Raw genomic sequence first — 24,685 nt, 5'->3', positions numbered from 1 at the left:
AAGGGCATATTTTGACCAGCGCCACCCTACTACGCGACCCACCCCAGATGAATCTTCGGACGTCCAGTTCTAAGTTTTTGAACAGTGTTGGCTTGAGACTTAGGGGGACGTTCACAAAATGGTACAGTAGCCGTGGAAGCACCACTATTTTAAGTACTGCAATACTCATGAAGACCGTCAGGGGGAGAGTACCCCAGAAGGTCATCTGCGCACGTATCGCCATGATGGCTCGTATCAGATTGCCTTCGAGAAGGTCAGCAGCCTCCCTGTAGATAAGTATTCCCAAATATTGTAATGCCAACTCCTGCCAATGAATTGGCTTGTCACTGAGGGCCCGATTCACAGAACTAACATAAAACAAAATCCTAAACTTACTACTTTTGGTATTCACAGAAGGCATTTAGTAGTCTTAAATGTGGTTGTCTTAAGTAGGGATTTTCTCCTAAGTTAGGATTTTGTCTTAAGTTAGGATTTTGTCCTTTATTAGGATTTTGTCTTAAATTAGGATTTTGGGATTTTGTCTTAAATTAGGATTTTGACCTAAATTAGGATTTTGTCTTAAATTGGGATTTTGTCTAGCTGTATCAGGCTGAGGAATTCTTGTGGGTTGTAAATTATTATGTTTCTACTTTGTACAACTTACAACAGGAAATACCTGGTATTTACATGTTTAAAGATGGCTGCCGTGAAAAAACTAAATGCAGATTCATTTTGAACTGTTCTCTGTTTCATTGAATAACCCTGATTCAGTTTGTTAACATTAGTTAAATGAATTGTTTGTCTATGAAGGTAATTGACATTGAGGAAGGCAACCATCTCAAAATGCGTCTATCATACCTGTATGTACTGTGAAATAAATTAAATACAATTTCAAGCTCCAGAGTGCACTCTATCTGCGTAGCGGCAGAGAATTTTAGAAAATGATTGTGACTCACCACCACAGAGAGCGGCACCTGCAGCGTTTGGTGCGCTGGCTGGCGAAACCAGGTGCAGGACGATACGTTGCCATCAGCCCTGCAGAGCAAAAACTGCTGAGAGAAAGCGGTGTCCAAGTGGATGACAACAGAGGGTGAGACAGGGTCATTCCAAAGCCCTAGCCGACGCATAGAACCTCGAGCCGAAGGACCCATGGAAACCAAAGTGAAGCCGGTGACTGCCCCACACAATGTATTGCATATTGGCAGCTGCGCTAAAGCTCTTCAATGTGACAATAATTTTTTTCACCTCGCATATAATCAGGAATGTCCAGTGATACCGAAAGAGTGGAGGCTGCTACAGCAATTATTAGAAGAGATGCACAAAATGTGACAAATGTGCTCTAAGGCGGAAGAGGAGGTAAAGCAACTCAGAATACGCTGAGGACTCTCTATAATAGTTTGGAGAAGACCTATGAAAAAGAGATCCAAAAATGCTGGAAAGACACAAGATTATAGAAATATCTGGATGTAAATCGAATTCCAAGGGGCCTGCGTATATACATTGTACCCTCGTACGAGAATCCAGACCCGGCCTTTATGCAAGAGTGGGCAGATTATACCACAAAAGTAGCAAAGGGAATGGTCGAAATCCCAATCAAATATGCATGGAGTGATCGAGACGAACTTCTTGGAAGAAATAAAGAAATTGGAAACTTTAAACAAACAAGACAAATACGTCACCTTGAGTGAAAAAGTAAGACAACAATGAAAAATCACCTTGAGTGAAGAACTAAGACAACGATGAAGAAACGTCTGATCGACTATGAAGGTTCAATCAAACACAGGAAACAAACTACATTTCTGAGAGATGGGAGCAAGTATGATTCTGACCATATCCTGGCATTTGCTAAAAAGTTTGACGCACCAAGGAAACAATTGAATCAGGCCTCAAATCATGCCACAGCAGCGATCAGAGAAACATCAGAATCAGAAGTGGAGACATCTGAAGGAGAACAAATAGCAAATGTAGGTGAACGGGATTCAACAGCAAAACCTACTTGTTTTCAAGAGTACAGACTTACAAGAGAAACCCACCAACAACCATTGCCATGCACACATCTCCCAGAAAGAAGGGAAGGAAGACAATAAGGGGGAGATGGGACAGGGGGACTCTACAACACAACGAGTAACACGGAGCAAACGTGGAGGCAAATGGAAAAAGAGCAAATGAAAACAACTGTGATTAACCTATCAAATAGAATTTTAACATTAGAGGAGACTAGAGTACTGGAATTGGGATTGACATTTTGTCCAACTATGCAATTCAACTACACACAAACACAGATCAGCTTGACCAAGTACATCAGGAAGTTGAAATTGATGAAAATACATCTCCAACATCCTAGGAAGCAGGACTAGCAGGTTTTGGAACCCAGAGAGGTAAAAGATCTGTTTACAGGAGCAAACTCTCCTGTTAATGCAGGAACTAGGGGAAGGCTGTGATCCTCAACTATGAGAAGGAGGAGAAGAAAATGTAATAGACCTGCTAGAACAAGCATGGGTTTCACAAAAGAGTTGCATTAGTAATCCAATGAAATCCAAATTCATTCCACAAACTACACATGATAGTATTATCAATACCTTCAAGAAATTGTGATTGAGGAATTAAAAAAATGACAAGGAGAACATATTGAAGGGCTGAGAAACAACATTACTAAAAATCAGTGGAAAGCAATTCTGGATTTGAAACAGAATGACTAAATAACCATTAAGCCTCCAGACAAGGGAGGAAACATCATCCTACTAAATGAAGATCAATACTGATCGAGAAACCCAATTAGCAACTAGCAATGAGTGAATGCTATGAACAGATTTCAAAAGTAAAGTATGAAGAAAGTGTTCACATTTTCAATGTACTCCTGGATAAATGGCGAGATAGAAGAGTACTAGAACAATGTGATAATCAATTTGTGCGCTGCAAATATCCTGAATTACCAACTTCCTATCATCTGCCTAAAGTGCATAAAGATGAAACAAATACCAGAGGCCGCTCTAAAGTTTCTTAAAAATATTGCCTATTGGAGAACACCTCGGCATATATAGGCTGTTTTCTGTCTCCCCTAGTAAATGACTTAAATTCCTACATAAGGGACACCAAAGACTTCCTTAGGTATACAGTGGGAAGATAATATGTTGCTTATCACGTTGGACATCACGTGCCTGTACAAGAGCATAACACATGAGAATGGTCTTCATGCTATTAAAATATCACGGCCATAACCAGATGCTTCTTGAATTGATTTAATTTTGTCTGCATAACAAGATCTTTACTTCAGCAGACTGACCATATTTACAAAAGCAGGGGACTGCCATGGGCACTTGCTTCACCCCCTGCCATGCAAACTTGTTCATGGGCTGGTGGGAGAAGCACGTGGCCAAGGCAGGGGACATAGAACACTGGATGGAGAATGTGGACTTATGGGTCCGCTATATAGATGATTTATTTATCATCTGGGGAGGCTCCCAAAGTGATGCAGTGGAATACATATCATCCCTAAATGAGAATGATTTGAATTTACCTTTTACTAGTATCATCAGTGACACTCACGTAGTCTATCTAGATCTAACAGTGTACGTAGAAAGTGGCACACTACAGAGAACACTGTATCGCAAAGCGACAACAGGGAACTCCATACTCCACGCTGGAAGTTGCCATCCTCGAAGTGTAGTTGACAACATTCCCTATGGGGAGTTATTGCTCCTAAAATGCAATTACTCTGCACTCAGTGAATACAACAAAGCAAAAGAGAAGGTAATAGGAAGGTTTCGTGAGAGAGGATACACGAAGGTGTATTAGCGAAAGCAGAAAAAAGACTGAACTTACACCTAGGGGACAGTTACTCCAAGACAGGGAACCCAAGGACCAGCACAAAGGATTGGAAACTAGGAGTATTGCAAGAATGATAACCAACTACACAGAAAGCGCATCAGAGATTTACCAAATTTTTAGGAGAAATTGGCGTCTCTTAAAGTCGGATAATATTGCAAAGACTTACCTGATACAGCAGAGATCACTTATAGAAGAGGCTCATCTCTAAAAGATCATTTGATACTGAGCCATTACATAGACAAAGCTAGAAAAAAGGATCCAGTTATGGGATTCTTTCCCTGTACACATTGGAAAGCTTGCAAGAATAGCCGGAAGGCACGAGAATATACAGTTCGAGGGAAGAAATTGCATGTGCAAATTAATACGTTTCTCACTTACAATTCGAATTCACAGTATATTGCATAATCTGTCCCTATGTTATATGTTATATGTTATGTTATATGTTATATGCAGTTTTATAGCTCGCTCAATTACTACCAGAGTATCCTGGCACGTAAAGAAGAAAGAAATCAAAGGGCCATAACAAGAGAAAAGAGCAGCCTAGAATGCAAGTTTGAACAGATAAGTTTTCAAAGCTTTCTTAAAGAGAGCAAAATTCGGATTGGGCCGAAGAGTCAAAGGAAGATCATTCCAAGCAATCGCAGCTTTCACCGTAATTGACTGGCCCCCCAGCCGAGAGCGCCGAAATCGTGGAACCATCAGTAGATGTTGGGAGGCAGAGCGCAAAGACCGGTTGGGGAGATACCGGGTGAAGCGTTTCATTAAATAAGTGGGGCCTTGGCCATAAATGGCTTTGTGAGCAAAGGTAAGTGTTTTAAGATGATACGCTGCATCACAGGGAGCCAATGCAGGTTCCGCAAGTGGCCCCGGACGCTCGTTCGCCTGGAGATGTTGCATAAAAGCCTCGCTGTCGCATTTTGAATTATCTGGAGACGCCCAAGCAGATAGGCCGGGGAGCCACACAGCAGAGCATTGGCATAGTCAAGACGCGAGAGAATCAATGCTCTAGCCACTGTCTCTCTAGCTGCATTTGGAAGATAGGGAAAAAACTTCCGCAGAGCTTTGAGGGTGCCGAAACACCCACCGGACAGTTTCATGATATGGGCCTCAAATAAAAGATCTTCCCCAAACCAAACTCCCAGATTCTTAGCTGGGATGTTCACAGAACAGGGCAATGGAAAGCCGGCCAGCCATAACGATTCTCTGAACCGAGGAGGAAACTGACCATAGAGAAAAATTTCCGTTTTATCCTCATTACATTTCAGCTGGGCAGATGCCAGCCAGTTGAAAACTGAGGACAAACAGGACCGAATCATATCTGTGTCCAGGTCAGCGCCGGGCCAAGTAAACAACAACTGTGTGTCGTCCGCATAAGCTATTATTTTGGCCCCTAGCTGTTCAACCAGCGTGATCAAAGGGGTCAGATACACATTAAACAACAACAGACTTAGCGTTGACCTCTGAGGGACCCCCGTCGAAAGAGGCTTGGCTGAAGATGAAAAAGGGGGTAGCCAGACCTGCTGAGACCGAGATGAAAGGAAGGAGCCAAGCCAATCAAGAGCCAAGCCAGTGACGCCGATGGCTGCCAGGCGTGACAGTAGGAGCTGATGGGGTACCGTGTCGAACGCGGCAGAGAGGTCCAATAAAATCAGAGCCTCCCTGCCGCCGTTGTCCAAGCAGTCCCTAATGGCCTCGGAAGAGCTGATTCCGTGCTATGTGCGGCACGGAATCCAGACTGGGCTGGATGTAAAGCCACAGATGTTTCCACAAAAGCGTTTAATTGTCGGAAGGCCATTTTTTGGCAACCTTTGCCATAGCTGGTAGAAGTGATATTGGCCGATAGTTAGCTGGAAGCGACAGGTCTAACCCGGCCTTTTTTAGTAGAGGCAAAAGCTTGGCCTGCTTCCAGTCGACCGGAACAGTAGCCGAACTGAAAAAAAGGCTGATGATTTGTGTGATCTCCTGACTAACCACCTCAGCGACACCACCAAGAAGCCGCGCAGGACAAGGGTCGGTGGGTGATCCAGATTTCAGGGATTTTACGACCGCAAGGGTATCGTCAACAGACGGTGAGATAAACTCCTCAAAAGTAAAGGAAGAGGACTCGAAAGATGCTAGAGAGGAGTGCATAGTGGCTGCAGGGCTCATACTATGACTGGTGGTCCGAAGGCTGGCTTGAATCCGCGCTATCTTTTGCTCGAAAAACGAGGATAAACCCTCACACCAGACTGCCGAAGATGGCACGGTAGGTTGCTCGGCACAAGGGGAGAGAAAGCTATTAACAATAGAAACAATTTCCCGACTGTTGTTGTTAGCCTTATCAATCCTATCCACAAAGTACTCACTCTTCGCTTTTCTAATACAAGCGTAGTAATTCATCTGAGCAGCCGGCAGGGCCTCCTTAGCAGTGGGACAATATGAAAGACACCAGAGCCTTTCAAGTTTTTTACAGGCAAGTTTGAGCTCATGCAGGTAAGATGAGAACCAAGGTTTGGAAGGGGTTGAGCGGGTTTTGGGTCTAGCATTCCCCTTGGAGCACCCGAGGCGCGGACGGGCGCAGATGGGGAGACCTTTGGCTTACCTTCGGCGCGCCAGCGGCGCGCCCGCAGCACGCGACCGCTACGCGTTCAAAAGGGCATGTTCAATTTATGGCAGAAGCTCCCTCCCCCAGCTAGAACGCTGCCACTGGTTCAGCCGGGGTCCAGGACTACACGTAAGATAGCCGCCCGCCCTCCACTCAATCGGCACACCAGCCGCGGTGGAACGGGGAAGGGAAGGCACACCTCACCCTCAAACAATGACCCAGGTAGGTCGATCACCCCCCAAAATGCTTTTAAATGAATCAAAGTGTCAGGAAATAAAAATACACAGGCTCCGTAGCGCGAACCTCGAGGACATGAAAATGTATAAAATCGTTTTTTAAAATCAGCAAGATTTCTATGGGAAGCAATATATTGGAAGCATGATACACCCTGCTAAAAAGAGAATATTAGAAATCATGAGAGCGATGTCAATGAAGATCAGACATATCCAGTGGCACATCACTGTGAACAGGAACACAGAAGTAATAGCAGTCTCCTTTGATTTTAGTGCATAGTTGAAGTGAGAAAAGAGGAAAGGGGGGGCCGAGTGAGGAAATTAAGAACACTGGAGTCTAGCTCCATCACCCTTGGTTACTAAGTGATGATGTGAAGCATCACATTGTGGATGGTTGCTGATGTTGGAACTAGGAGTGTTGAGAAAATCAGTTGGACCTGAACTGAAGGTTGGGTGAGATCTCTGTAGCTGTTTCGCCTAATAAAGATCTCTAATCATCAACCTGGATGAGATATCCTTCATTCATTATTAGGACTTATCACATCAACAGCCTTGCTCTGCCTTACTGATGGGATGATCCTAGATTATTGCAAGAATTTCATTGAAACAATGCACTCTACATTTCTCACCAAACACAGCTTGCCACCCCATCTGTACCCTCAGTATCATGTCATGATCTGCAGCCATGAGACTGGATACTTTTAGGAAGCATGTAAGAAGGCATTGCCAACATAAAAGGTGGTGTGGACCTCTTGAGATTGAATCCAAGAAGGAAGAACCTAACGCTTCAGAGCGTAACAAATGTGGCTCTGCATTGCAAAGTTTTGCCTTTTTGGATACATGCATCACATACTCAGCGAGTGTGTGTCCAGAAAGACTGATAGCTATATGTTCTTGGTCATTGACCCGGGCTCAAAAATTCAGCTGTTCAAAACCACACTGAAGCAAAGCAAGTTCAAACTGACGGTGAGATTTTGCAAGGAAGAGTGTGGTCCATATATTAGCTAATGAATTCCGTGTTTTCAATTAAATGTGTAGTTACCAAATCTAAGCAACCTCCGCTAGCGAAGAGGAGTTCATTGCCCATGTTTAGTTAAAGTCATATACCAAACATATGCCAAATGGATTGGTATTCTCATTTTGCAAATCTCTTAGAGTTGTAATATAATCAAAGAGACTTAGGAAGTTGGTGTTGGGCCTTCAGTGGAAATCGTTATAGAAATGTATCCGGTATAGGGTCATACCCGTTTATATCTCATGACCTGAAGATGGGTAGATATGGCCTTAAGGCAACCTCCCTCTGCAATATTTACCCTTATGGCCAAACCACCAGAGCCACAACCCATTTTAGATGATATTGCAAGAATGTTATGACACTCAAACCCATCAAGATGTATGTCATTAGAGCCCAGAGTTCCTAAAACATTAAAATGTCATATTGGCTGACAAGTAGTAGTCAGTCAGGTAATGTTATCCTTGTTTGAAGACCGGCCAAGTTACAGCTAAGCATTTACAGGACCCCTTCCGCACCCAAGTGATCATCTATCGGGGGATCATATGGTGAACCTAACGGTGGCAGTTCGACCTCATCAGTTGTTTTTAGACTCAGCCAGTCCAAGTCCTCAAGGTTGGTCAGCACTGCAAATGTATTCTGGTCAGCTAGAGTAAATAAGTCTGATGTAGCTCCCCCTAAAGATGCTTTATAAAAGTAACCAAGGGTAAGTGCCAACATTTTAGTATTCCTACAATCAGGGATCCCAATCTGGTTCAGTATGGCCCTAACTAGAGATGGTCTATGAAAATGTATTACAATGCAATCACCTTCGATGTTTCTAACAGATGCGCAAACCCAACCCACTTTTCGTACCATGATGATGTCATTCATATTCATAATGTTGAACTGTTTGATCTTACACAGCCATTCAGCACATTTGTTGTGCAGCTCTCCCTATGATTCATTATGGTCATCTTTGATTGGGGGCACACCTGCTGGGGGCAAATTTAGCATAACCTTGTTACTTTTGAAATCAGTACCAATTACGGAACGATGAGTCGCAAACTTAGAATTAACAATCTCACTGATTATTTAAGATGTAGCTTTAGGTGCAGTGATAGATTTAGATTTAGGATTTAGAGTTGTGGCCAAGCCATTCGATGCTAGTGCAGGCTGGTCTCCACTGCTTACAGGATTGTGTACTGCCCTGGTGTTTAACAGCTGCCGGTCACTCCGTTGAGTACAACTATTCAAATGAGATGCAGTTCTTTGTGATGAGGTACCCTGCAGTGGACTATGTAGAACTGCAACACTTGTCAGGTGTTCACTTACCTCCATGAGTGGCACAAGTATCCATGGCCACAACATGATGGTGAATCCTGCCTATGAGGCCCTCTATGTGTTCCAAATGCTCAAACAGGGTTTTAAGTTTGCCATCTATTATGTCCCCAACCCCAGAGCAAAGTGCCTCAAAGAGGGGCATTTCTCCATCTGATATGGCTTCAGTCTGAGAATAAAAAGATTGAGTGGCATTAGTCATAGATGGTTGGACCAGAGGTTGTAATACGGATTGGGGCTCTATCCAAGATTTTCCGTTCCTCCGGGGTGTACCAGTATGTGGGGGCTGTTTCCTTTTACAGAGAGGCTTTCCCATCAGTCTTTTCCATTTCTTAGCCACAGCGGGGACAGTGGCAGACACATGCTGTGGATCGGGGTAGGAGCACACCCTGAACTAAAAACTTTGCCCGTAGGAGATTTGGGTTTAATCACAGTATGCAAGTGGTCACCCCCATCATTCATCAAAACAGGCCTAGGATCACAACCAGGTAGGGCTTGTATCACTGCACCTTCCAAGGACAGTATACGCTTCCTTAGTTCAATTTCGTTGACAATGTCAACCACCCTCTCTAACATAAAGTCAATAGAGACAGAAGGACAAGTGACAGTTGTAGGAACTGTTCATTTCCTCATATTGAACAAAAAGGCTAAAACAATTCTCACCTCAAACTTCAGCTGCTCCAGTTGGAAGAGGAGTGGCCCAGCCCAGCCTTTTCTGGACACAGACTGGCGCTGGTGGTTCCGCTCTTGGCCCGGACTTCACCCGGGCATGCACCCACATGCATACCGCTCTGAAGGAAACCTGGTCCTAATTTGAATAGCGCCCCCAGTTGTGGCGATGGCCGCGTTGCTGCCTGGGGTTTGTGGTCTGCCCCTCTGCAGCATTCAAAGGACTGAGAGGGATGTAAATGTACATTTTTTGTGACTGCAGATATTTGTTTATACTTAAGTGCTCAAATATTTGTATCCGCAATGGACAATCAAACAGTTAACAAGGATTCCCTTGTGTTCTTTAGGGAGGGGTTACATCTTTTGACAGTGCAGTTGTACTTTAGGGGTGAGGAAAATGGATTTCTTGCTCATAAAGCTATATTTTATCTTCTTGGAGTGTGTGCTCACTAGCTGTGATTAACCACTTTTTAAGCTTTTGTATTATTAAGTCCTAGATCCATTCTCATCTTTTATCAATTTTTACTACCTAGCTAGCCATTGCACTATGAGGTTCTATATCGGACATTGTGCTTAATGTGCTGTTGATTCCTGTATGAAATATGTATAGTGGTATGTATTATGTACCTACGGAAATGAAAGCAAACTTAAAGTAGTAGCATCATAAGGATTTCTTACATGAATAGCCTGAATATCAAACATGGAACCAGGTCTCCTTGACATTGCTCTCCTACACACGTAAACATGTTCTAAAACTTAAGGTGCATTAATTCCAAAGGAAATTACGAGTGTATTTCTGAGACAATATGTGAATGGAGTGCAAACAGGATGAAAAAAAAGCATTATGAACCTCACAGGCAAAATGGTAAAACATTGCCTATTGTCTATAAGAAATGCAGACAAATTGAGGTCAAGCTACACCAGTTAGTGAATATATCCCTTATTATGAAAAGGGGTGTGCAAAATAAATTATAACTGCTTGGTTGTTGGCATTTTCTGTACAAAAAGAGCATGTGGTTCATGGTCGGAACTCAAAGTCGGCACACCAAACTCATCCAATGACCTGCTCTACCTTAAGTATGAAGCATCACTGATGATGTTTTAGCCAAAACATGATTGGCAGATGTCTCTATAATTTGCAAATCCAAGGTGGCTTTCTTAGGTAGTAAAGGTGATTTTGGCCAATGTCTGAAGTCTTGGCCTGTGTGGCCAGGGCCCAATTGTCCATTAGGGCTTCACCTTCCTCTCACTGGGGCTTCTTGGACCTGGTCAACCCAGAGGAGCAGCAGATTTCTTCCTGATTAGTTTCCACTGTGCCCTGGCTAGGAAAGATTGCTCTCGCTAATGCCTAGAGCCCAAGCCCACAGAGTTGCAATACTCATTATGGGGGTGGAGAGACACTGGTGATCCCTAGGACTTCCCATCTGACACAAAGCTGGTCACAGCACACTGCAACAGAGGAAATGTTACATGCAGGGCAAAGGTGCCCCCAGCCAGAGTTTTCTGTTGTTGTAGGCGATCCACCCTACCAGGTGATGGACATTACTGTTGTTTTGAATCCTCTGGGTGGACTGCATACACCCCACTCATTTACCTCCCAATGGTTTCACACCCTCTTGAACTCCCTCTTCAAACTTCTTTTCAACACTACCTTATCTGTCTTGTCTTTATGTTGAACCTTAGATGGAGTTTACCACAGGCTTTGGGCTGCATTTCCAACCTATCTGACTCTGAGATTATCTGATACGGGTGCACAAGGAACCTCTTCTAAATTCCCACCCACTGCATGGTGAGCCTCGATTAGAATCATTTTGGCTTCTTGAGCAACAACGGGGAGTTGGTCTTCTGTAGGCCATGTTTCCTACATCACATCTGATTTGAGGTCATGGATGGATTCTAAAGCTTGGGAGCCAGACCGCTCCCTGGTTGTAGGTAGGATCCTTGGAGAGTGGGTTACTTTTATGCAAGGCCGCAACAGTGTGCTCTTTCTCAGATTAGGAATCAAGATCATAGTAGGCCTGAGTTGAGGCTGGCATCCATGAGCAGCAGTATGGCCTAACGGTGTTGGTCACAGAAGTGCGCTAGCAGCTGTTGGACACCACAGACAGCCACAGATGGAAATCAACCAGGCACCTAGGGGTTTCATGCCTGAGACTTTCAGGATACCTCCCTGATCCCACAAGTTAAGCTCCAATCAGCCCCATCTGCTCTGTTCTGACCACTAGTGGGCAAACTGCTAGGTGCTAGACCTTTAATCTGCTAGGTGGGAAGGCCATCTGGGAGGGCCTCCCTGAATGGTACACCCTCAGTTTGGATGGTCCCAAGTGTGGTGGAACATCTATGCTTGAAATAACAGTCAAATCCGACCAAGAAGTCCATCCCTAAATAGACCAAGTATGCAATATCAATCACAATACAGTGCTGCTTAAACCATCCATTAGTAGTCTGCTCTGACTGGGATGTATGCTTTGTACCCCTCCTTGCTCTTTCTCAAGTCAGACTCATTGAAGATTCTCATGAGGGACAGTATAGGGTGGTTGTGGCCTTTGCACTGTCTTGGTAGAACAATCAGATGAAAATCAGGTCATGCATAACCTCATACTCCTATTCCAGACAAATGCCACTAGCTTTTCTTGTAACCAGTGCAAAGTGGGAGATAGAGAAAGAGGTTTCAGTGAATGTATATGACCTTCAGGAGCCCTGATTGTACTTGAAGCTTCAAATAAACCCTTATTAGCGCTTCTAGGGCAGATTGGCTATCAGATTGCTCTGTGCATTCCTATGGTGTGTTCAACTAGAATACCAAAATAAGACAATAGCCTTCTTGCCATACAATGGCTTCCAAGGCAATATGCTGCTTGCCATTCAGGTGGACCAAGTGGCATGTAGGGACACTGCAGGGTGGCAGCTGGAGCCTGCACATGGGATTAGGACCTGGACAGCCATAAGGACCAGATCTCTGACAAGGGCCCAGCCAGATGTTTGAGTCTGCCGAAGTCGGCAAGCTCTTCATTGGCCAATGCTACTCACACCTGTGCAGTTTGTGACCCCACAGGTAGGCAGATGGCTGCCCGGAGCTTCAGCTCCGTGGAAACCCCACGCACAACATCCTAACGCGGCCCTCCAGGCCCCACTAAATTATCTGTAAGTGCTAAATTAAAAAATTGGATGATCTGGAGCGTCTGTCGCTGGGGCCGCGGATATTTCCAGCAGCTACTCTGCCGTGATATCGGCAATATCCACCCCTGGCGATAACACCTCAAGATGGCGCCCGAGATGAAACTGAGGTAGAAGTGCGGGGGCCGCGGTGAAACGGACCCACGTTAGGAGGTAACAATGCGGGGGCCGCGACATCAGGAGCGGGCCCATTGCTGCCCTTTCATCTTCCCTTCCCTTCCCTTTCACCCACAGCTGGTGCAGCCCGTGATCACCGGATCTGCAGCCTCCATCCGCCTGTGTGGCCGGACCGCAGTGTGTGGATACGGGCCCATGGCCACAGTATACGGGCAGGACAGGTTACACGACTGGGAGAGGATTTTAATTACAGCGCTCACCCCCTACATATGACAAAGCCGCTAACGCCCCCTGGGAGAGCCATCAGCTTTTTGTCCCGCATAAAATCTGGGTGGAGACCTGGGGGTTTGATTTACCACCCCTCCAGCTAATGACACGGGTGGACTGTGGTGCCCAGTACAGGAGCATGGGACCATTTAGACCAGGGGTCATGTGGGTGCAGCAGTGGTGAAAGGAGGTGCAAATACTGAAGATGCTCCTCATTTAGACTGTATGGATCCTTTCCCCCTCTTGTTCTTCCTCCGTTGGGTCGGCTCCCTGGTTTTCTTTGGACTTGGCCCTCGTAACTTTTGGACCGGAACTCGTGTGTGCCCTGCCATTTTGGAACCATCTCCTGTTGTCGCTCCTGCCCTGGATGCATCTTGCCATGTTGAGATGGTTTCCATCGATGCCCACGACCCGGGTCCGCCATTTTGTGGATTCTAGACCTTTTCTTTGGTCCATTGGATTCCATCCTGCCGACCTTCAGTCATTTTTCTTTTGCTGGACTGCCTTATCTCTTTCTCCCCCTCAGGTCCCCCTCTCTCCTCTCACCAATCTCAGCCTCCAACTCTTCTCCCCCACATACCACTCTCTACCCCTTTTTATTTTATTTTATTTTTATTTTTTTTATTTGTCTTTCCACTCTGTAAATATGTGATATATACTTGTCCAAGCCGAATCGCTGGTAAAATGGAATCCTGAGAAAATCTACTATTTGTATATATATATATATAGAGATAACTCTAACCACGAGTATATGTAGTAGACCTTTGTACTCACTAACATTCCTATGTGATTCTTAGAGTTTATACATTTGTATTTCTTCCTCGAGTGACTTTACAACTTGTACATTTGCAATTTTTTCTATTTGTATCTCTTCCCTGTGTGACTTTACAACTTGTACATTTGCAAATTTTTTTCCTGTATGTATCTTTTATGTAACTCATGTAATCCTTAGTCCTCATGTATCTCAACTGGTTCTTTTGTAAAGCGCTCTGACACCTTTGGGTAATGTTCGGGCTATAGAAAATCGCATTAAATAAAAAATTAAAAAAATTAAAAATAAATAAATAAAATAGGCCCGGAGGCATTTTGTGGGCCTGTTGGACCTCTTACTGAAAGCCCAGTCGGAACATTCCACCTGAAGTAAAGAAGACCACAGGCGTGTGGACAGAGGCCAGACACACTACTATTTGTCTGAGGAGCTTGCTGGAGCCCAGTGAAGCAGGGGAGCCCTCCAGGAGTCTGTGGAACTCTGCTCATGGCACTTTGTGACACCACAGGCTAATGCAGAGATGGCTCCTCAGTTGGAACGGAGGAGCGGTGCCCCAATTAAATGCCCCCAAGGCCCCCGGAGATAAAAAATAAAATGGTAATTGATAACCATTTTATTTTTCATCATACTGTCCTGGACCGAGTGTCAGAATGGGGCAGGGCCTGCTGAGTGACGGCAGTCAAGACTGGTGCTGCCTTGCACCAGGCTCTTTGGCCAGCCGTCTTTGGACAGCCAGCCAGACTTGCGCATTTGAAACATCTCAACCCAGCTGTCTTAAGTCAGCTGAATTGAAAGTAAGTGCAGGCCTGTCACAGTGCTGTGGAGCTCTGAGTGAGGCCACCCCCCAAATCAGGGTGCTGCTCACATTCTGCATGTGAGCAGCACCAGATTTAAGAAAAGGAGTTTGCTTGTGCCAATAGCCCTACACTGAAGAAAAAAGAGGTCTGGCAGCAAGCAGGACATGTAAGATGTGTTTCTTTTTATAAAATGTGATTTTAGTTGCCCGTGCACCCTCCCCTCCGCCCCGTAAATGCAAGCCGCCACTGGACTAGTGATTGGTTCCCAGCCCTGCAACCTGGGCTTTGCACTTGAGCCCTGATGAGTTTCCTGGTCAGAGTTTTCAACCCAGTACTGAGAAAGGGCGGTGTATCTTGGGTAGCCTAGCACAACAATTGAAGGTGCCTGGGGTCTTGGTTGTTTCGCTGCTGTGACTGGGACCTGTCAATACTTTTAGAAGCTGGGGAGAAATACAAGGCACGTATTTTGCCTTCGTGGACATGGAAGGATGCCTGTGTTAGGTGTGATGGAGCAAGGTTGCATATGTAAAGCGACTTGCTCGAAATCAACCCTCTCTAATAACACATAATGTACTAACCAACATGTTTTGTCTTATTAATATTGCATTACACAACTTACTGTTCATCTAGGGGAAGCTTGCCTATGTGTTTTAGTAACTGTAATCTGCTTGCATTAACATGGCTGCTGCTACGCAGGGTTTTCTATTGCGCATGCGTCAGTCACACTCACGTGACATGACGTACTCTCAGCTTTGGTGGGAAACTTTTGCTTCTGCGCACTAAAACTAAGATGGCTGCTCTGTGTCCTCACATGCAAGAAGCTCGCACTGCTGCTTTTGCTAAGCTGTTCGTTCTGCCTAATTATTAATGTAATAGTTAAAATAAAGTAATGGGAATAGAGTAGAGATAAGTGGTATACAGTGCATTAATTTATTCTTGTTCTAAAACGGTTTCTTTACTATTTTTTCATGTAACGATAATCTTGGGCACGGGAGGCATTATTACTCCATCTTGAAAAATCATACTGCGCATGTCAAACTCCAGAAGGAGCTGAAGTCATTTGTCATTGAATCAGAGCCAAGGACAGTCTCAGCCAAGATGCGCCTGAGAAAGTCAACTAATGACCCCACGAGAGGAAGACCAACTGTACAAATGTTAATACATTGTATTCGATATTAAGTCAATCCATTGTTGGGTGGAATAAAGATGCATGGGAAATAAAAATTAATGGGCGGGAATGTTAATTTAAATAACCTATGAGAAAAGTTTCATTTTAGTATGGTGTGATGACCTCTCCTCATTCTTTTGTCCAATCAAAATTGGGGATCCTTATACTTGGAACATTGGGGGGTAGTACACTGCCCTGGAAAATGGTATAACTAGAGTAGGCTTAGCTAGTAAAATTGTCCGACTTGTCCGAATAGCTGACCTGTCACTGACCCAACGCACTCAATAGGTGATTCTGGAGCAGAGGTGCTGGCGGAGCCCTCTGTCAGAAGATTCGAGAACCCAATCGGGGTTCGGGAGCTGAAGTGCTGGCGAAGCACTTTGTCAGGGAATTCGATAACCCAATCGGGGTTCTGGCTGTTAGCTGCAGAGAGGGAGTAGCGCAGGTGTTGCAACTTTAACTGCGGGTGCCGGTCTTAGCCTTTGGTGGTCCTGTCCTGATCCAAATTACCTGTCCTGATTCTGATCTGCACCTGCTTGCCTACTGGCGACTGCATTTTTGGGGTTTCTGTCCTTTGCCCAGCCCATGGCCAGGGTTGGTCTATGCACCATTCTAGGTAAATATAAATAAGTGCGGGTTCGTCATTGTATTTGTTTCCTTCTTTTTACCCTCCCCATTCGTTAAATGCTTAAACATAATCATATAAAATCTTTGCATATTTTCATTCTAATCATTATTTTCTTGCTTGACAATTATCTGCTTGCTAATGTTTTTATTATGACATTTAAGAATTTTCATAGATAAAGGATTAAAACTTTTTCCCGAGTTTGTGGTCATTTCATACAAGAAATGCATTGCATGCATGCATTGCAAAAACGCTACTACATCTACCAGAAAAACAGCAGGACGTCCCAGATGTTCAAACCCACTGTGACAACCTGGCTGACTTTTTCGATCAATAAATAGAAAAAATCTACACATCTTTCTACCAACCTCTGAATGATACTAAAACTCCTTTACAACCAGAGCCCCAACCCCACACCACACTTGCCCACTTACCTTCCTTGGATGCGAGTACTCTAGAACTTATTATGCATCAGGTGAAATCTGGCTCTCCTAATGATCCAGCACCTCCTCGTGTCTTACTCTCAGTTGACACCCACATCATACCCACCATCTTGGAATTACTGAATAATTCCCTCTCCTTGGGCATTGTCCCTCTCCCATGGAAGTAAGCCATGGTGAAAGCCCTCTTAAAAAAACAAATTTGGACCAAGATAACCCGGCCAACTACCGACCAATTTCCCTGCTGCAGTGGATGAGCAAAATCCTTGAAAAACACATAAACACTGTGATAACGAACTACCTGGAGACTAATAACATTCTAGACCCCACCAAGAACGGCTTCCGTCCCCTTCATGGGACCGAGACTGCCCTGGTTGCCGTAACAGAGGAGGCTAGGAAGATCTTGGATAATGGATGCTCCGCCGCCAGTATCCTCCTTGACTTAAGTGCCACCTTCGACACAGTGAATCATAACATCTTATTGCACACACTCAGCAGCAGGGGAATTACGGGCCTGGCACTAACCTGGATTAAATCATTCCTGTCCAATCGCTCTTTCCGGGTTTTTGAGGGTAACAATACATCATCCAGCAAACCCCTTGGTTGTGGCGTACCGCAGGGCTCTTCCCTGAGCCCTACGTTATTTAATATTTACATGAGCCCCCTAGCTGAGATCGTCCGCCCTTTTGGCGTAAAAATCATCACTTACGCAGACGATACTCAGCTAGTGGTGGCTCTCAACCCTCCACAAGACGCACATAACAAACTCAAGGAATGTCTGGAAGCAGTCCACAGTTGGATGACCTCCTCTTGCCTCAAACTGAACAAGGAAAAAACAGAGCTGATGCTCCTGGGCACTCTCACGAATAACACCATCGATTCACTCTGGCCCCCATGCGTAGGAGCTGCCCCCGTACCGAAGGATAAAATTAAAAGCCTAGGAAGTTGGCTTGATAAGCCCCTAAATGTTAACTGTATGGTGGCCAAGCTCTCCACCACCTCCTTTGGCCTGTTAAGTCTCTTGCGTAAAATCCTCCCCCTTCTACCTTTTCACGCAAGATGGGCTATGGTCCAGGGCCTAATCCTGTCCCGTCCGGATTTTGGAAACGCCCTGTATCTGGGTTCACCCCAGACTACCCTAAATAAATTGCAAATCATTCAAAACTGAGCCGCAAGAACCCTCCTTCAAATCCCCCGTCGTTCCTCTGTCAAAACCAGACTCAGGGACCTACACTGGCTCCCAATCAGGGAAAGGATCCAGTTCAAAGCAATGTGCATTGCGCATCGATCCTTTTGGGGGACAGGTGCCACCATCAACCAACCCCTGATGACCGCCTACCACCCAACTGGACAGCTCAGATCAAGTTCGGACTTTCTGGCCCTAATACCTAAGATAAAGAGGGACAGAGGTGGAGGTCACTCCTTCCCTTACAACATGGCCGGGCTCTGGAACTCCATTCCCCTCCAACTTAGATCAGAGCCCAAACTGCTTATTTTTCGCAAACTTCTGAAAACCTGGCTGTTTAATAAATCTGACTAGCTTGTGACTGCTGCTAACCAAGTGTGATGTCTGGAGCGCTAGGACGCCTGAGGGTAGGTACCGCGCTATATAAATGGTCTTTTCATTTAATTTAATTTCATGTTATTGTGCTACCTATCTTCCTTGTAACACCCTGATCCAATAGGTTTACAGGTACCAGCGACAAGGATTGGTAAGTCATTGGTATAGGACCTAGTAGGTAATCACAAATTGGTAGCGTGTGCAAGGTTAGTCTGACTATGGTAAATGTTTAATTGTTTATGGGCCCAGGTGAGTATGGTACATGAGCAGGTTGACCCTTGCGCTCTATCAGGTGGATGAACTTGGCAGCCCTCATCAAGGCTAACGTCAACGTTGTCTCATCCTGTTGACTTGAGGAAGCAAGTGGTAGGTGCAGTAGTCACTCTCTCTCCTAACAAAAATATATGTGGGGAAGGTTATTAGGCTTTTTTTGTAATCTGGCCACACGGGGCGGCAGACAGAGACCTTCTGAGCAGCGTCATTCAACCTCATTGAGCCTAAGGTGTGAGAAATTTTCAAATGTACGTTTATCAAGACTTCTATGGCGGTTCAGAATTCTGAATTTGGAATAATGTTGATGAATCAAATGTAATTACCAGGAGCACACACGTAATTAAAAATGTGATTTTCACTAAAGAAAAAAGTTGTCTGTGAAGGTCTAATCTTGTACTAGAAAAGGAAATGAGCGATTTACTAGGCCCCAATAGACTCACAACACATTTGGCTTTTATAATGCATTATATTCTTTGCTATGTGTTTTCCAGGTGTTCCCAATATCTTTGAAATGGCAGGATACAATGAAAGCCAGGGAACAACTGACTTCATCCTCACTGGATTCCTATCACTTCAGAATTTCCAAATACCACTTTTCATCTTCTTTTTGTTTTTGTACCTACTAATCCTAATTGGCAATATAATGATCCTCTCAACTGTGTTGCTGGATCGGACCCTACACAAGCCAATGTATTTCTTCTTATCAAATCTCTCTGTTCTGGACATCGTGTGCACCACCACTACTGTGCCGAAGATGCTTGCCATGTTCCTTTTCGAGGCCAACACTATTTCTTTCAGTGGCTGCTTTCTACAGATGTACTTTTTTCACTCATTTACTGTAAATGAATCTTTTTTACTTGTGGTGATGGCGTATGACCGCTACGTGGCCATATGCAGTCCCTTGCATTATGCAACTAAAATGACAAAAAGGAAGAATGTTCTGATTGCTACCAGTTCCTGGATAAGTGCCTTCATAGTGCCAGTGCCTGCTGTTATCCAGACATCACAGCTACATTTCTGTGGCTCCACCCATGTTGAACACTGCTTCTGTGATCATTTGTCTGTTGTTCAAGCAGCCTGTTCTGATGCCACCTTCCAAACCTTCTTGGGGTTTTCTATTGCTATGGTGGTTTCCATAGTTCCCCTGATGCTTGTATCCCTATCCTATCTAAATATCATCATTAGTGTATTAAAGCTCAATTCTAAAGAAAGCCAGAAGAGGGCATTTTCTACCTGTAGTGCGCACCTCATCGTTGTCACCACTTTCTATGCATCTATGGCTATATCATACATTTCTTACAGGGCAGACATGACACGAAATATTCATGTAATGGGAAGCATTGCTTTTGCCATTTTGACTCCCATGGTGAACCCAATCATTTACACATTACGAAACAAGGAAGTGAAGGATGCAATGGTAAAACATATCCATTTGATGAGAAGCAAAGGAAAGATGTGAAAAACAGAATACTCTATATAGTACCTCAAACCAGTGCTTCATTTGTTAAACAATAGTTGCCAGAGTCCTACTTAGGAGGCCACTGCAGCTTGTTCCACCCCCTGCCTCTGCCAGCACCACCAATGACAATACCACAACAACAACAACAACAGGCTGGTTGATGAAATTCTTGAGTTGATCTCAGCCACTGGTAGTCGCTCGGCCTCATTCCAATCCATAATTTTTTTTCCACCATGCCACCTCAGTTTGCACCCAACAGTACGCAAATCAGCCTTTACCCTGTTCCTCATGGGAAAAGTGTAACCCAAACTGCCAAGCCAGGTCCTCCCTGAACTGGAATACAAGCAAACTAGTATGTCACCCTAAGTGGGACAGGTATGCCCAGAAATGAGTCCTGTGCACACTGTGTCACTGGATCCAAGCTATACCTGGCTGATGAGCCCATAAATAGGGCAAAACTGTTCTCAGGTTGATTGTGTTCAGCTCAGGAAGGACTTGTCTTGGCAGTTTGGGCAGGTCTGTTTCTGTGGGATGAGGGAGAAAAGTAGTTCACACTCTCAGAGTTGGGGTGTATTGTTGATCACTTATACTCTTGGAGTAGAGTCCTGGCCCGAAGCAAATGGAGAAGGGGGAGGCAGTTGCACCCCTCCACTTGAGGGGGCCAGGTCCCCGCTCCCTGTCCACATGTCTGGTGGAAGCAGAGCCGCCACTGTAAAAGGCTGAACCCTGCCCGGGAGAGAAATGATGCCGTATCCTACATCCACATGAGTAGGTGTGGGTTACTAGGGAGCCAGCGGTACAGCCAGGAGTGGGTTCCATGAACTGCTCTAGATGAAGAAGGCTTGCTGGGTGCTTGGTTGGAACCAGGCACCCCCAGGATAAAAAGAGAACAAAAAAAAGGAAAGGCAGCGACAAGAACAACTAAATGGAAAGACACTCGGGCTACTGGCACAGTAAGAGACCCGCTGTAATAATATTCATGGCTCCCAAAGGAGCACTTAGTAAAACAGCAAGGGGGACAATGAGGGCTTGATAACGGTCCACCTTACTTGCCCTGGGTAGAACTAGAATACAAGAGAGGTACAGTGTTCTTGGGTGGCAAGTTGGCCACCTGGTGAGTACTCAGAGTGGTGGGGAGGTGGGGAATACCTCATTTTGGAGCTAGGACCCTCACACACACAGCAAGCTAGGTGTCATGCTTCATCATATGGGTCTGCTCCTCATCGAGCCGGCGCTGCAATGCTCTACCGGCACCCATAAAGGGGCTCTTTATCGGAGATCTTTTGTTCCTTGCCGTATAGGTGCCGTGGGTGTGAGGGGCCTGATAAGATGTAGATGTGATGTGTGGGTTAAAACAGGTAAGGGAATCCTCTAAAATTATTTTTATTCTGGAGAGGTCACAACCTGATTAAAAAGTAAAAAGAAGAAGGAAGGCAACAATTTTGTTTTAATCTGACAAAAAGTACGCTCTACCCCTTAGTGGTCAACATGTTTCTCGCCTATAAAATGTCTCTAATAGATCAGTTGGCAATTCCACAGGACCTAGTGACTAAATGAAAACTATCTACAGTGTGTGGTGTGGTTCTACATACCACTTCTTCTCTCGGTAGGACGCTGCCCCGGAGAAAAGCAGCCAACCTAGAGTGCAAACAAAAAGGATCAAAAAACCAAATGGAGATATTGGTACATGGTCCTATTAATTCCAGTGGGTGTGTTTCACCGTACACAACCTCTTTGAATCTATACAAGTGATAAAAACAACGTGACTTCATGCATATCACGTTCTAAGTGTGCCTTCATTTGTATTTAGAATATTAAAACCTCTGTGTAACCAGTTAGAGTAATTGAAAACCATGGTGAGTGTGTATCAGCTCACCTCTTAAGGATTCAAGTGCTGCTTCATCAGACCGCAGCGGAGTATATGGACACTCAACGTAGTGTCGCTGTTTATTAAAAGGAAAACACAAATGACAAAATATGCTGGGTGTGTGTTTGTAAGCACAACGTTTAGTTGCTATGGCCATGACTCTAGAGCATTAAAAAGTGAAAGTGGGCATGGTTCAGGTTAAAGAAAGCCCATAGTTGTGAACTTGGTATCATTCACAAGGTTATTTAACAGACTCAAAAGTGCCCCAGAGCTGCTTGCGTAGCTGCTGGCGCCTTCACCATGCACTCCGACATTATGCCGATCATGCGGTGTGTTAAGAGCGCCTACAGTGCCCAAGCTATGTCTTAGTGCAGAGCCTTAGAGAACATCAGAGTCAGCGTACCCTTCCCAAAGACCAGCGGTAACTTGACAGCAATTCCCAGCACCTCTTACCTCTCTTAAAACCTTGTGACCAGGCATAGTCTCAACGCTTAATATAGTTCCGAAAGGAGGTATTCCCCACCTCCCCACCACTCTGAGTACTCACCAGGTGGCCAACTTGCCACCCAGGAACACAGTACCTCTTTTGTCTTCCCAAAGGAGCACACCATGATACGCTGCGGGCTTTGTTATTTGGATATTTTGCTGCTTGTGGTGGGTCCGAAAATGGGCAGGTGAGACCAACAATGTTAAAAAGAAGGCCTGCATTCCCAAGGCTGGAGCACTTGCTCTACAGCTGGGAAATTGTAAGTCTTCTAGAGACTTATTGTATGGTTGCAATTATTGTGGCCTTAGTATGTCTAAAAAAGGTACAGGGCTTGAAGCGCCCACAACAGGCTAAGTCTTTGTTTGCATGTTAATTTAAGCAAAATGTGATGCCTTCTAGAGATGTTTTTTATAGCTACATTTTTATGGTTGGAAAATCTATTTAAAAAAATGCACAAACACATGTTTTGCTCAATTTAAATGCAATATCGATTTAATAATGTTCACAATGATTATTGAATAACGTGAATAAACTTTATGAATAATTCCATTTACACATGATTCTTATTTTTTTATGATTGCATTTAAGTATAAAATGATTTTAACTACTTTTGACCCTTGACCAAGCCAGCAGCTCTTTCTTGATATGTGTGTAGTAGACTTTCTTGATATGTGTGTATGACCCCTTTAGAGTGGTCAATGGTGATTATGTGATGTCATCCATGGTATTTTCCATCTGCCAATGTACATATTTGCAAATGACTGCATAGTATTTATTAATGTGTGTATAATAAATATACTTCTCCTTTTTCTAAAGACAAAAATACTGAATGGAGAATCAAGTATTGAGTGTTACTGTTGTGTCCCAGTGAACAGTGATTACAAGCCCACCCCACTTCCCCTGAGCAGGCCTTGGACTGCTCTGTCTCGCTACCCTGAGAGAGTCAAGCGCTAAAATGGGTGGGCTTTGTTGCCAGTATGGACAATTGTGGACCTATTACGTTTGCATGCCACACAACTAACAACCCAATTTCCTACAGCAAGAGCATCTGCGTTAAGAGCAGGATAGTTTTTGTGCAGGATGGCACACTTTTCTGCACCAAACTATTTTTTGAGGCTAAATCCTTCTTGCATGTTTAATGCCGAATGAAGCACGAATGCAAAGAGAAAATAAAGAGAAAATATAAATATATATCTCCTTTTTTATGCCAGCCTCAGGCAGGCGCACCGTTTTGTCACAAATGAATATCTGCATGACTTTGTAGATATGGTTGTGTGTCAAACTCCATGGTTGGATAAATGGGAATGCCCATGCACCACCATGGAACGCTTCCCTGATGCAAACTAAAGCAATTCAGCAACAAATAACTATTTACATTGCACTATAAATACCTAAACTGATTTAAGAGACACAAACCCCACACAAAATCTTTGAAAATCCTGCCCAAGTGAGTAAAACCCTCTCAGTTGTACTTGGGCAGATAAAAGAAAGAGTCATGCTTTTCTGCAATTCGAGAGTTCTTACCCTTGTATGCAGAGACGTTTCAAGGCATGGGCAAAGTTGGCTCTGGCCCAGGGTCCCCAACTTCAATTTCAGGACAGCTTCTACACTGTCTAGAGTTTAAAAAACAACCAGTTTCTCGTATTACTTTGTTTTTTGAGCTAGCCCAGGCTGTTTGGCCAGTCGAGCTCCTGCCTCAGAGAAACGCACTTAAACAAAATACCTATTTTATTCTGGCTTCATTGAGCAAGCATGCTAAACTTTCCAAGTGCGTAGTTATGTTATGTTGTATTGATTTGTAAAGTGCACTAATCAGTGGAGAGGGTATCCAGGCAAAGCCTTGCAGCACTGGCAGCACTGGCATTCAGCATGTGGACTTTTTGGGTCAGATTTACCAACCTGTTATGCAAATCAGAAGGACAACGTGTTGCTCTGCAGGAAAGAAAGAGGGCAAGAAGGTGCCATATTTACCAATGTATGGTAGAAATTCATGTTCTCTCTCTGTGCTGGCACACTGAGTGCTGACTAGTGCCAACACAGGCCCCCTTGCACC

General features: G+C 44.5%; 1 protein-coding gene across 1 annotated transcript; it reads left to right on the top strand.

Moving 5' to 3' along the window:
• Positions 1–1,718: 1,718 nt before the first annotated feature.
• Positions 1,719–23,979, top strand: LOC144773947 (olfactory receptor 2AT4-like). Its single transcript, XM_078659001.1, has 5 exons — positions 1,719–1,943; positions 4,261–4,459; positions 19,311–20,236; positions 23,449–23,473; positions 23,897–23,979. The coding sequence occupies exons 1-5, from the start codon at positions 1,719–1,721 to the stop codon at positions 23,977–23,979; spliced, it is 1,458 nt and encodes a 485-aa protein (XP_078515127.1).
• Positions 23,980–24,685: the final 706 nt, after the last annotated feature.

Source organism: Lissotriton helveticus, chromosome 8 (assembly GCF_964261635.1).
Source record: "Lissotriton helveticus chromosome 8, aLisHel1.1, whole genome shotgun sequence".
NCBI classification, from domain to species: domain Eukaryota; kingdom Metazoa; phylum Chordata; class Amphibia; order Caudata; family Salamandridae; genus Lissotriton; species Lissotriton helveticus.
This window is presented reverse-complemented; position numbering and strand designations above follow the sequence as displayed.

Coding starts and splice junctions, on each gene's coding strand:
- LOC144773947 (XM_078659001.1), top strand. CDS start 1,719: ATGAAGAAACGTCTGATCGACTATGAAGGTTCAATCAAACACAGGAAA. Junction 1,944..4,260: donor AAGGAGAACAAATAGCAAAT/GTAGGTGAACGG, acceptor TGTTATATGCAG/TTTTATAGCTCGCTCAATTA. Junction 4,460..19,310: donor AAGCAATCGCAGCTTTCACC/GTAATTGACTGG, acceptor TGTGTTTTCCAG/GTGTTCCCAATATCTTTGAA.